The sequence below is a fragment of the Rutidosis leptorrhynchoides genome, chromosome 1 (assembly GCF_046630445.1).
Source record: "Rutidosis leptorrhynchoides isolate AG116_Rl617_1_P2 chromosome 1, CSIRO_AGI_Rlap_v1, whole genome shotgun sequence".
Classification (NCBI taxonomy): Eukaryota; Viridiplantae; Streptophyta; class Magnoliopsida; order Asterales; family Asteraceae; genus Rutidosis; species Rutidosis leptorrhynchoides.
The window spans coordinates 713,460,431-713,473,657 of NC_092333.1; the positions used below are offsets into that span (position 1 = coordinate 713,460,431).

General features: G+C 40.6%; 2 protein-coding genes across 2 annotated transcripts; both read left to right on the forward strand.

Annotated features, from left to right (window-relative positions):
- Nucleotides 1-235: 235 nt before the first annotated feature.
- LOC139854213 (uncharacterized) lies at nt 236-4,755 on the forward strand. Its single transcript, XM_071843531.1, has 5 exons — nt 236-597; nt 683-743; nt 2,185-3,318; nt 3,439-3,823; nt 4,043-4,755. Exons 1-5 carry the CDS (start codon nt 236-238, stop codon nt 4,753-4,755), a joined length of 2,655 nt encoding a protein of 884 aa, XP_071699632.1.
- A 368-nt stretch (nt 4,756-5,123) lies between these two features.
- LOC139854219 (uncharacterized) lies at nt 5,124-6,910 on the forward strand. Its single transcript, XM_071843537.1, has 2 exons — nt 5,124-6,395; nt 6,659-6,910. The coding sequence occupies exons 1-2, from the start codon at nt 5,124-5,126 to the stop codon at nt 6,908-6,910; spliced, it is 1,524 nt and encodes a 507-aa protein (XP_071699638.1).
- The last annotated feature ends 6,317 nt before the right edge of the window (nt 6,911-13,227 follow it).

A 13,227-nucleotide genomic window follows, 5' to 3' on the forward strand; every position in this document is an offset into this window, starting at 1 on the left:
GACGTAGCCCCCTTTTCGCATGAAATTCCTCAGACTACCATTAATAAGGATAGAGTTATGTCCGAACCGTAAGCAACCCATTTGTCACCAAAATACTATAAATACTATCAATAAATTGCCTCCCTAGTGTGTTCCGCAAAACTCGGGGGATTATAGGCGATCTACGGCGCTTTTTTCAGGTGACGTTCTTTGACGATTATTCTCGCTTCTGGATTGATTTCGTTGGTGTCTGGTGATGGGTAAGAATTCTGCGGGCAAGTCAAAGAAGGCCCCGCAAACCCAATCAAGGGTTTCGCGAAGCCGTACGATTGGAAAAGAGGAGACAAACGAGAGTAGCGATGATGATGCTATATCAAAAAGGTCTCATATTCCGGCAGAAGGGGAAACAAAAGATGTAAGATCGGATGTTGTTCCAGAAACAATCGATACTCAACAAAAAATAAATAAGGATAGTCAGGAGCATGATCACGTAAGTATACATGGTACTTCTGAAACTGATAATGATGATGATGAGCAGGTTCCTAGGGTATCATGTTCGGCTACATGTTCTGATGAAACTGGAGGAGAACGTGAGGGGAATAAGGCAATGGAAAACAAGTAAGTTGAAGAGGAAAACCCTAAACCTTCTTATATATGCAGGCATACTGAATGTCCAGACAAAGAAAAAACAGGTAAACTTTAGAGTTTATGAGTCTGTGGTCGAGGGTGATGATGACATTGATGTTGTGATACCATTGTCGTCAGTACGTGAGGCTATTGGAACATACATGTTCCTTCTTGCTTACATTCGTACCAAATATTATAACTATCCTACATACAACCAAATAAAGTAAGATAGAAAAATACTTGGGGCAATTTTCTTATGATATTACTTGCTTGAAAATCTGCAAATTACAAATGAATTATAAACTCCTATTTATACTACTATCCTACAAAACTACGTGGAGCAAAACTTCCGGCTAACTAGCTAGACACGTGAAACACTAAATTAAGATCATGCATATTTTAATGTATAGCCACCTACTGCACGTAGGTACTACTTTGTCTACAACTTGCCCACTAACCCATATTTGACTCCATGTTATTCGGTCAACATACCATTCCAACTACACGTGCTCCCTTACAACCAATTTTATTTCTTTTAACTCTTGTTTAACAAACTGCTCAACATATACTACAATTTAATTTCTTCACTGGCCCTTTTGCTTCTATTAGATCCTTACTGATTTGGGCTGCAACTTGGGCCAAGTATATTACCAAAATTACCCAACATTCACCCCCGTAATTTTAGTAATTTTTACTTTCTTCTTTGCTGCTTTTCTTCTCGATACCTTGCTAACCTGATGTTAATTTCCTGCAATCTTGCTAGTGCCTCTGATCAAATTACAACTTCTTCATGCTGTTGTAAACTGCTTCTTTCTCTCTAATCTGCTGTTAATTGCTTCTGATCACATGTTATGATCAACCGTGCTGCAAGCCACATGCTACTTGCTTTTGATCATGAATTGTGATCACCCTGCTACTCTCTCGCTACTTGCTATGAGAACTTACTGCGATAACTTGCTGATTAGACTTGCTACTTTCTTCTGATCAGATTCACTTTGTTGACTGCTTTACTGCACTTGCTTATGCTTCTTTTTTCTTTTCTTTTTATCTCGGTCCCTGCTACCGCTTTCCTTTCTTGCTGCGAGAACCAGGATCTACTACCTGCTCTGATACCAATTGTTGGAACATACATGTTCCTTCTTGCTTACATTCGTACCAAATATTATAACTATCCTACATACAACCAAATAAAGTAAGATAGAAAAATACTTGGGGCAATTTTCTTATGATATTACTTGCTTGAAAATCTGCAAATTACAAATGAATTATAAACTCCTATTTATACTACTATCCTACAAAACTACGTGGAGCAAAACTTCCGGCTAACTAGCTAGAAACGTGAAACACTAAATTAAAATCATGCATATTTTAATGTATAGCCACCTACTGCACGTAGGTACTACTTTGTCTACAACTTGCCCACTAACCCATATTTGACTCCATGTTATTCGGTCAACATACCATTCCAACTACACGTGCTCCCTTACAACCAATTTTATTTCTTTTAACTCTTGTTTAACAAACTGCTCAACATATACTACAATTTAATTTCTTCACTGGCCCTTTTGCTTCTATTAGATCCTTACTGATTTGGGCTGCAACTTGGGCCAAGTATATTACCAAAATTACCCAACAGAGGCATCTGAAATATACAATAATACATTGTACGGGTACTTTCTTGGAAAAAGGGTTGCGTACCCGGTGGTGAAGAATTATGTTACGAATGTATGGAGTAAGTATGGCCTTGACAAGATCATGATGAACGATAAAGGTTTCTTCTTTTTTCACTTTGATTCAGAAAAAGGAGTTAAGGATGTCTTGGAAAATGGTCCTTGGATTATTCGAACGATGCCAATAATTTTAAACAAGTGGTCACCGGATGCATCTTTGACGAAGGAGAACCTTTCAAAGGTTCCAGTATGGGTGAAATTGTATGACATACCACTGGCCGGGTTCACTGAGGATGGATTAAATGCAATTGCTTCAAAGATTGGTCGTCCTATGATGTTGGATTCTTACACGAGCACTATATGTGTAGAATTTTGGAGTAGGCCTAACTATGCACCAGCTATGATTGAGGTTTCGTCGGATGTTGATCTTAAGGAGGCTATAAGAGTTGCAACGCCGAGCTTAGATGGTGGTAATCGAACTTTGGATACTGTTAGAGTGGCTTATGAATGGAAGCCTCCAAGATGTGGTGGATGTAAGATTTTTGGTCACAAGGATGCGCAATGTCCTCATAATATCCCTATTGTGGAAGAGAAGAAAAAGGTTGATGACGAAGGATTTCAAGAAGTTAGTAAAAAACCATCTAAAGGACATGGTCAGAATGTGCATGGGAAGGGGAAAGATGGATTTTATGTGGGAAGAGAAAAAGCAAAACAAGTGTATAGGCAAGTTACAAAAGGGAAAGATACTGTTGGAGAAAATGCTCCAAAAGAAAAGCAAACATATGGACCTAGTAAACTAACGAGTGATTATTTATATGTTGGGAATTCATTTTCTGCTTTGGATAAATTACAAGGTGAAGTCGAAGTTACGGAAAATGGGGCCGATAATGGGCAGGAACAAAAAGATGAGAGTGATGTTGAGTTCGATGATAACGACACTGGAAGCTTTATGGAAAATAAAAAATCTGAGGGTGCAAGCACACCCGGTAAAAGGTTTCCAATGTTTAGCCTAGCATCATGGAATATTCGGGGTCTTAATCGTGTCCCCAAATAAAACGAGGTCATTGATGTTGTATCCTATAATAAGCTAAGTGTGTGTGCTATTCAGGAGTCGCACATTTTAGCTCATAAGTTGAATACGATATTTAATGTTATTTTCCAGATATGGTATTGGTCATCTAATAGCAGCTTATGTCAAGGTGGCACCCGAATTATTATTGGGTGGGATCCGGATGTAGTGGATATTATGGTCATCGCTATGTCTGATCAAGCGATTCATTGTTTGGTAAAAGCTAGGAATGATACACAACAGTTCTATGTCTCGTTTGTATATGGGCATAATTATTATGTTCAAAGACGTGTTCTTTGGTGTGAGTTAGGCATGCACAAACGATTTGTTGGAGATCGTCCGTGGGTGGTGATGGGTGACTTTAATGTGTCGTTGAGATTGGAGGAGTCGTCTAGTGGAGCATCGAACATGACGATTGCAATGAGAGATTTTCAAGAGTGTGTGGATGGGGCTGGCCTATCGGATGTTAATCACATTGGTTTACATTTTACATGAAACCAACGGCCGCGGGCTATTTCTGGCACTCTGAAAAAGATAGATAGAGTTATGGCGAATGATGCTTTCTTTTAAAACTTCGTTAATGCTCAGGTTGTTTTTCATCCATATCGAAACTCATATCACATACCGGCAATCTTAAAAATCCCGTCTAATGTTGTTTCCCGGGTGAAACCGTTCAATTTTTGTAATTTTGTGTCAGCTCATCCTGATTTCAAGAATGTAGTTACGAATGGTTGGGGTCTTGAGATACATGGATGTCGTATGTATCAAGTGGTGAAAAGACTTCATGCATTAAAGAAGCCGCTTCGGAAACTAACATGGTTAAAAGGTAATTTACATGTTAGAGTTATTGAGCTGCGTGCAAAGTTGGATGCTGCCCAAAGTGATTTAGATTCAAACCCTCATTCGGTGGAGCATCGAGAGGTTGAAAGAGCAACTTTAAGTGAGTATAATTCAGGGGTTCTAGAGGAAGAATTATTCCTAAAACAGAAATCGAAAATCGATTGGCTTCGAGCAGGTGATTGCAATTCAGCTTATTTTCATAGTGTTGTTCGGGGACGTACACATCGTGCTAGAATTCAATCTATTTTGGATGAGAATGGGATCTTAGTTGAGGGGTCTGATGTGGCAAAGAAGTTCGTAAACCATTTTGAAAAAATTTTAGGTACCTCTCATGATGTAAATGATTTGGACCGACCAGGAGGTTTGTTTCGAAAGGTGGTGTCGAATGAAAAAGCGGCTATGATGATTCATCCTGTTACTACTAGTGAAGTTAAAGGAGCTATATTTGACATTGGTACTGATAATTTGCCAGGGCCGGATGGGTATAGTTCGGAGTTCTTTAAAGCTTCATGGGAGATTATTGGGGAAGACATGTCAAAGGTTGTGATTGATTTTTTTCACAATGGATAGATACTTTCTGAAATTAATCACACTATTATTTCATTGATCCCTAAGGTAGACACGCCTAGCCGTGTTACTGATTTCAGGCCGATTTCGTGTTGTAATGTGCTCTATAAATGCATTAGTAAAATTATTACTAACCGCATTAAAGATAGCTTGGAGGAAGTTGTTAGCATTAATCAGTCTGCCTTTATTCCGGGTCGACGTATCTCGAATAATGTATTAATTACTCAGTAATTGATGAAGAACTATCATACTAATAGAGGCCCTTCAAGATGTGCATTCAAGGTGGATATCCAGAAGGCATATGATCTTGTGAATTGGAATTTTTAAGAGAGTATTTTACATCATTTTGTCTATCCTTCGAGGATAATTCAATGGATTATGAGATGCGTAAGGACCACGTTTTTTCTATTTCTATTAATGGCCAGTTGCATGGGTTTTTTAAAGGAAAAAGAGGATTGCGACAGGGTGATCCTATGTCCCCTTATTTAAACACGCTTGTGATGGAGGTTCTTACATTAATGCTACAACTACATGCTCAAGAATCTGGAGCTTTTCGATTTCATCCCAAATGCGAAAAGTTAGGTATTATTAACGTGTGTTTTGCAGATGATTTATTTTTGTTCTCTCATGCAAATACAAACTCTGTAAGTATCATAGCCGCGACTCTTGAGGAGTTTAAGCAGTGCTCGGGATTGGCCCCAAGTATGGAAAAAAGCATGGCGTTTTTCGCTAATGTCTCTCAGATTATAAAGAATGCTATTCTCACTATTCTTCCTTTTGACGAGGGAAAACTTCCAGTGAGGTACTTGGGAGTACCGTTGGTTTCGTCTAGTCTTTTACACCACGGCTGTAAGGTGCTTGTTGATCGTGTGAGATGTAAAATCCAAGATTGGAAGAATAAGTTCTTATCATTTGTGGGCAGAGTACAATTAATTATCTCAGTGTTAACATCTATGCCAATTTATTGGCAATCAGTGTCTATGCTTCCAAAGGCTATCATTAAGGAGATTGAGGCATTGATGCGTGATTTTCTTTGGATTCAAGGGGAGTATAAGCGTGGAAAGGCTAAAGTGAAGTGGTCAACGGTATGCTTACCTAGAGACGAAGGTGGGTTAGGGATCAAAAGATTTAATGAGTGGAATAGGGGGCTTATGACTTCGCATATTTGGTTCTTGCTTACTTGTAAGGAATCTTTGTGGGTCCAGTGGGTGCATGCGTATCATCTTAGGGGTACTAACTTTTGGAGACTTCCAAAAGTTGCGGGTGCTAGTGTTGGATGGCGAAAATTACTTGCTATTCGGGACATGGTATTAGACAGATTTATTTATAAAATAGGTGATCGTACCTCTATTTCAGCATGGCATGACTGTTGGTGTGACTTGGGTCCTCTTGATAAGGTTATTTCTAATAGAGCGATTCATAGTGCAGGGTTTAACCATAATACTACTGTGAGTGAGATTGTTAGCGATGGTGGATGGACATGGCCTTCGAACTGCGGTATTTTATACCCACAACTCCAGCATGTTTCGGTTCTATTGTTGCATCATGGGTCGGACGTGGTTCAATGGCACAACTATGAAGGAGATCTTCAAGACTTCAGGGTTAGTTCGGTATGGCAAGTGTTACGTAATAGAGCGGATCAGGTGCCATGGTATTCCATAGTGTGGTTCGCCCAATGTATTCCAAAATACTCATTTATAGTGTGGCTTCTAATGGGGGAAAAGTTGAAAACGCAAGACAGACTTAAATCATGGGAGATTAATCCTGCATTTCCTCAAATATGTTCACTATGTTCACAAGTGCAGGATTGTCATAGTCATTTGTTTTTTAAATGTTCTTTTTCGCACAACTTTGGCGGCTTGCAATAACATATATTCGGCTTAATCTAAGGTTTAATTCTTGGAAGGCTGTGGTTGATAGTTTATGTCCAATAGCTGCGAAAAGGAATGATCCTATTATTATGTCTAAGCTGATGTTTGGTGCGACGGTTTATAATATTTGGAGGGAGAGAAATGACAGATTATTTAAGAAGAAGTCCAAGTCTCCATCGCAAGTCTTTGATGATATATTTGCGGTGATTAGGTTGAAAATCATGTCGATTAAGTGGAAAAATTCTAGTCAAGTGCAAGAGATGAAGGCAGATTGGAAAGTCCCGTAATTATGTTTTTTCTCTTTGTTGGGTCTCGAGTGTGTTTTGTGCTCACGGGTTGGCTTTGGTCTGTTGGTTGGGTGTTTGGTTGTTCGGTGTAAGATCCTGTTTTCTCAGCTGTTTGGGACGCCGTCCAAAAATATGGGACGCCGTCCAATTGTAAAGGGCTGGACGCCGTCCAGAATCCTGAACGCCGTCCAGTTGAACTGGCGGGCCAGCTGTGTTCTTTTAGATATTAAATGGGGGTAGTTTGGTCTTTTCACTTGTTGGACGAATCTAAGGCCACAAGATCAGTTCTAGGAGCCTCATTCACTCCACTTTCAACTACCTCCTCCTTCCACTTTAATTCTAGAGAGAGAGTGATTCTTGTGTGAGAAAGCTCAAATCGAGGAAGAAGAAGTTGATTTCGGGCCAAAGCGCGTGTGTTAAAGTTGTTCATCTAATCACTAGCTTCGTTGTGATTATGGTGGTATGCTCTAATCTTGATCTCCTTATTTTAATTTGTTTAAGGGTTAGGGTTTGGGTTAGTGATGAACACAAAACCCATATTTGGTGATTTTGGGTGTTCTTGGGTAAGATTGGGTCATGAGGACCCAAGGATGACTAACCTAGGGTTTTGGAAATGTTAAATGGATTTATGAGTCATAATTGGTTGGTTAATTAATAGCACACCTAGTTATTAAGCAAATGGGTGTTAATTGGGTTAGTGGATGACCCGAAATGGGTGTGTGACTTTAAAATGGTCAAATGGGTAACAATTGACCTAGTTGGGAAAGATGGGTATGAAATACCCTAATTGTGTATTAGTTAGTGTTGTGGACCTTATTCACTAGCTTTTAGTGATATGTGATGGTCTTGACCTTAAATGGACGGTTGGTGAAATTGGGCCATTTAATGCATTTAAGTCATTAAATGCACATGAGTGAATGGTTGGTGTTTAGTCCAACTAGTTTGTGTGTTGATTGAGTACTTATTGTAATAGGTGCGTTACGTTGAAGGTTGCGAGCTTTGTTTAACGTTCATCGACGTCGTTAAGGTGAGTGGAATAATTATGCATGTATGTATATAGTGTATTTATTTGTGTGCTATGGTATGAACCACGGAGCCGCTAGTACCATAGTATGTGAGTGCATTATGATGTGAACCACGGAGCCGGTAGCATCATGGTACGTGTGTCGTATGTGAACCACGGAGCCGGTAGCACTATAGCACGAGTTATTAAAGTGTGAACCACGGAGCCGGTAGCACTATAAAATGAGATGTGAACCACGGAGCCGGTAGCATCAAAGTGTGAACCACGGAGCCGGTAGCACTATAAAATGAAGTGTGAACCACAGAACTGGTAGCACTATAAAAGAGTATGACTCAAATGCGTAGTGACGTGAACCTCGGAGCCGGTAGCATCATAGCATTGCGTATGTTGTGAACCACCAAGCCGGTAGCACCATGACGCGAGTATGGTTAGCCATATAGTTTGTGTATGTGTTGTTGTGTAGCATAATATATTATTTCGGTGAATATGCTATTGATTATGCTTGTTGCGGTATTTGGAGGTTATTAGATTATACTCGGAGTTTGTATGCTAATTGTTATATACTAGCGATATTACGGTGTGTGTAAGTGTATACAAGTAGGTATATTATATATGTATGTGTATAACTATTGCATTCACTAAGCTTTAGCTTACCCTCTCGTTGTTTACCTTTTTAGGCTCCGGCATGGACAAGGGCAAAGGTATTCGTTTGGATTAGTAGTGGCTCTTGGGGGTTTTAGCTTTTGGAAGTTCGGCCAAGATTTGGGTAGTTTAACCCCAAACACCATGCTCTACTGTCGTTTGGAAATTAAACTAGTACGGTCGAAATTTGTATTTTTGAACGAAACTCGTAAAACGGTTGATGTGGGCCCGATGTTGTAAAACTTGATTTTATTGTGGAAATCTCTTAGTTTAACTTATATTGACATGTTGTGAAAAGGTTTTCGTTTAAAGTGTCGGGAAGCGGGTTTTCCGGTCATGTAAGTTGGACATCCAGATCAGAACCTGGCAGTTCATTTGGACGCCGTCCAGATCTTCTGGATGCCGTCCAAGGCTTCTTTGCTGGACGCCGTCCAGATAACTGGACGCCGTCCAGATGTGTTGATTCAGAAAAGTTTTTTTTATGGCGTGTTTTTGAGATAACGAACTCGGGTTGTTACAAGTGGTATCAGAGCATGGTCTAAGGGATTTAGGCGACTTGAGATAGGTGCCTAGACTTAGACTTTATTGTATATGCGCGTTATGCGGGATTTGTAGGAGACGGGTCGGACTGGGAATTGGTTAGTGCCTAGGTTTAGGTGAACTAACTATGCGCTAATTGTTTTGTGTTGTGTTTTGCGGTCATCAAGCGAGATAGACATTGTACTAGCAAGTTAATACGACGTGCTCGCGTAACAATGATTAGCTACCATTGTTACGGGTTCAAATCATGTCAAACGAGCGATGTACGACGACTGTTGAGCAAGATGGGGCGGTGAGGTGTATATTATATATTTGTGTCTTGTCCTCTCGTTTCATTGTTTAATCTATTTCCGTTTTATAGTATGAAGACGAGAAACGGACCCGAGAACAATGATGGAGGTACAAGCGAGGATGTTGAGTTCACGGCCAAAGTTGAGGCCATCTTTAAAAGTCAAGAAGTGGAGTTTCTCGAAGACGTTAAGAAGATGTTTCTAGATACGATTGACGAGCAACTAGTCAATGTGGTTAAGGAACAAGTTAAGCTTGTTCTACAAGAAGATAATGTGAATGCCCTCCCGATAAGAAGACAAGGTACGGGTGTAGTATTTTGCGGGGCGATGCTAAATTGTGGTGGGACGTGAAGATCCAACTTTATGGTGAAGAACAATGTAAGGATTTCACTTGGGAAGAGTTCAAGGCGGAGTTTTTCGACGAGTACCGAACTTCTGCCGTTCTTACTAGACTTAAGGACGAGTTGCGTGCCTTGAGGCAAGGGTCGATGGATTTGAACACTCTCAAATCCGTTTTCTTGTCAAAGACCCAATTTTCCCAGAGTATGTCGGGAATGATAAAATGTTGAAGGAAGACTTCTATCGAACCTTGAACGATAGTTATCAAGAAAAGATTAGTGTAAGCGTGGTAAAAAGTTTTGATGAGTTGTTCAATATGGCCAAAGGTTTTGAGGTGCTTGTGTTGAGAAAAAGTGGCTTTACTTTGGCAAAAGGAAGTTTGAAGCTACTAGTCATTCGAACAAGAAAATTAAGGGTGCGAGTGAGAGTGTTGGTAGTGTGAAGAAGGGTACGTCCGGAGGTTTTGGACCCAAATGTTATAATTGTGGGCGATAAGGACACATGGCTCGCGATTGCACCAAGCCATTTTCTACAACCAAAGTCACTGTTATAATTGTGGTAAGGAAGGGCACCGAAGGCCGGAGTGTCCCGATTTGAACACCGATCATGTTAAGAAGTTGGAGAAGGTGGCGGGTACGGCTAGGAGATGAAACTATTTGGTGATCAATGATGAGGCCAAGCAATCCAACGAAGTTGTCTCAGGTACTTTCATGGTTAACTCTAATCCGGCAAGGATCCTATTTGATAGCAGTGCTAATTTGTCGTTTGTTTCTCCAAGATTCGTGCCTAAACTAAATAAGCCGCTAGCTAAGTTGAGTCATCCGGTAGAAGTTGAAATAACGGATGGTAAGGCGGTGCTAGGGGTTGATGTGTGTAATGATTGTGATATTGTGTTTGGTTCCGAAACGTTTAAAATTGATCGTATCCCGGTGACCTTGGGTGAATTTGATATTGTCGTTGGTATGGATTGGCTCGATCGTTATAGAGCCGATATTGCATGCCATGAGAAATCTATTCGTGTGAAGACCCCAAGTGGGGGAGAGTTAATTATTCATGGCGAGAGACGGAGAAGACTTGTGCCATTATGCACTTATGCACGGGCACGTCGTTTTCTTGTTAGTGGTGGCATGGATTTTCTTGCTCGTGTAGTTGATACTCGTGAAGAGCCACCACCCATTCGTGAAATTCCGGTGGTTAGTGAATTTGAAGACGTTTTTCTAGATGAATTGCCGGGTGTTCCGGCGGAAAGACAAGTTGAATTTTGCATTGAGTTGGTTCCGGGGGCTACTCCCATTGCTAAAACTCCTTATCGTTTAGCACCAACGGAGATGCAAGAGTTGTTAAATCAAACCCAAGAGTTGCTTGAAAAGTGTTTTATTCGACCGAGTGCTTCACCATGGGGCGCTCCGGTTTTATTCGTGAAGAAGAAGGATGGTAGTATGCGGATGTGCATCGATTATCGGGAGTTGAATAAAGTGATGATAAAGAATTGTTATCCATTGCCTCGGATTGACGATTTGTTTGACCAACTCCAAGGTGCAACGTATTTCTCTAAGATTGACCTACGGTCCGGCTATCACCAAATGCGGGTCCGTGAGGAAGATATTGAGAAAACGGCTTTTCGAACGCGTTACGGGCATTATGAGTTTGTAGTTATGCCTTTTGGTCTTACGAATGCACCGGCGGCATTCATGGATCTTATGAACCGAGTGTGCCAACCTATGTTGGACAAGTCGGTGATTGTGTTCATTGACGACATACTTGTCTATTCGAAGAGTATGAAGGAACATGAACATCATTTGCGTGGTGTGTTGAAGACGTTGCGGAAGGAGAAGTTGTATGCAAAATTATCCAAATGTGAATTTTGGCTAAGGGAAGTTCAATTCCTTGGCCATATTGTGAACAAGGATGGTATTCAAGTAGATCCGGGGTAGATTGAGACGGTGAAGAGTTGGGGACGACCGACTACGCCTACGGAAATCTGAAGTTTTCTCGGATTGACCGGTTATTATCGTCGGTTTATCCAAGACTTTTCTAAAATCACTTCTCCATTGACAAAATTAACGAGAAAGAACGCGAGATTTAATTGGGAAAACGAGCAAGAAATTGCTTTCCAATTGTTAAAAGAAAAGTTATGTCAAGCTCCGGTTTTAGTGTTGCCGAAAGGTGTAGAAGACATGACGGTTTCTGTGATGCTTCTTTAAATGGGATCGGTTGTGTTCTAATGCAACGAGGTAAAGTCATCGCGTATGCCTCTCGACAATTAAAGGAACACTCATGATCTTGAGTTGGTGGCGTTGTACATGCGTTGAAAATTTGGCACAATTACTTGTATCGTGTCAAGTGTACGATTTATTTGGATCACAAGAGCTTAAAACATCTTTTTGATCAACGAGATTTGAATTATCGTCAACGAAGATGGATGGATGTGGTGAAAGACTATGATTGTGAAATACTTTATCATCCGGGTAAGGCGAATGTGGTCGCAGATGCGTTAATTCGGAAGAGTCAACATCCGGCGATACGAGTAGGATCGTTACGCATGATTATTACTAACGATTTTCTTGTAAAGCTTGGTGAGATTCAAATTGAAGCTTTTGTTAACAACAAACATGAGGAACGAATCGTGGGCCAAACGGAGTTTATTACCTTAGGCCCGCATGGTTTGTTGTCCTTTCAAGGACGAGTGTGGGTGCCTAGAATGGGAGATTTCCGACGAGTGCTACTTGATGAAGCACATAAGTCAAACTATTCCATTCATCCGGGCGCTACGAAAATGTATCTTGATTTAAAGAAGGAGTATTGGTGGTCGGGCATGAAACGTGATGTTGTAAAGTATGTTGAACAATGCGTCACGTGTTTGCAAGCTAAAGCCGAACACCAAAAGCCGTATGGTATGTTACAACTGTTGGAAATTCTGAAATGGAAATGGGAGCACATTACCATGGATTTCATCACAAAGTTACCAAAGACGGCGAGAACCCAATTTGACTCGATTTGGGTAATAGTTGATCGATTGACGAAAAGTGCCTTGTTTCTTCCCATTCGGGAAGCGATATCGTTGGAGACCTTGGCTAAGTTGTTTATCAAGGAGGTAATATCTAGACACGGGGTTCCTATATTTATTATTTCAGATCGAGATACTCGTTTCACATCTCGGATTTGGGAGAAGTTTCATGAAGATATGGGTACACAATTGAAATTGAGCACAGTGTATCATCCTCAAACGGACAGTCAAACCAAACGTACGAATCAAACATTGGAGGATATGTTACGGGCATGTATTATTGATTTCGGTGGCAGTTGGGATGAGCACTTACCTTTGGTGGAATTTTCGTACAATAATAGTTATCATACTAGTATTGGGATGCCACCTTACGAGATGCTTTATGGGCGTAGGTATCGAACCCCGATTTGTTGGGGTGAAGTGTGTCAAAGAGAAATCGAGAGTACCGATTTGGTTTTAGAGACGAATAGCAAGA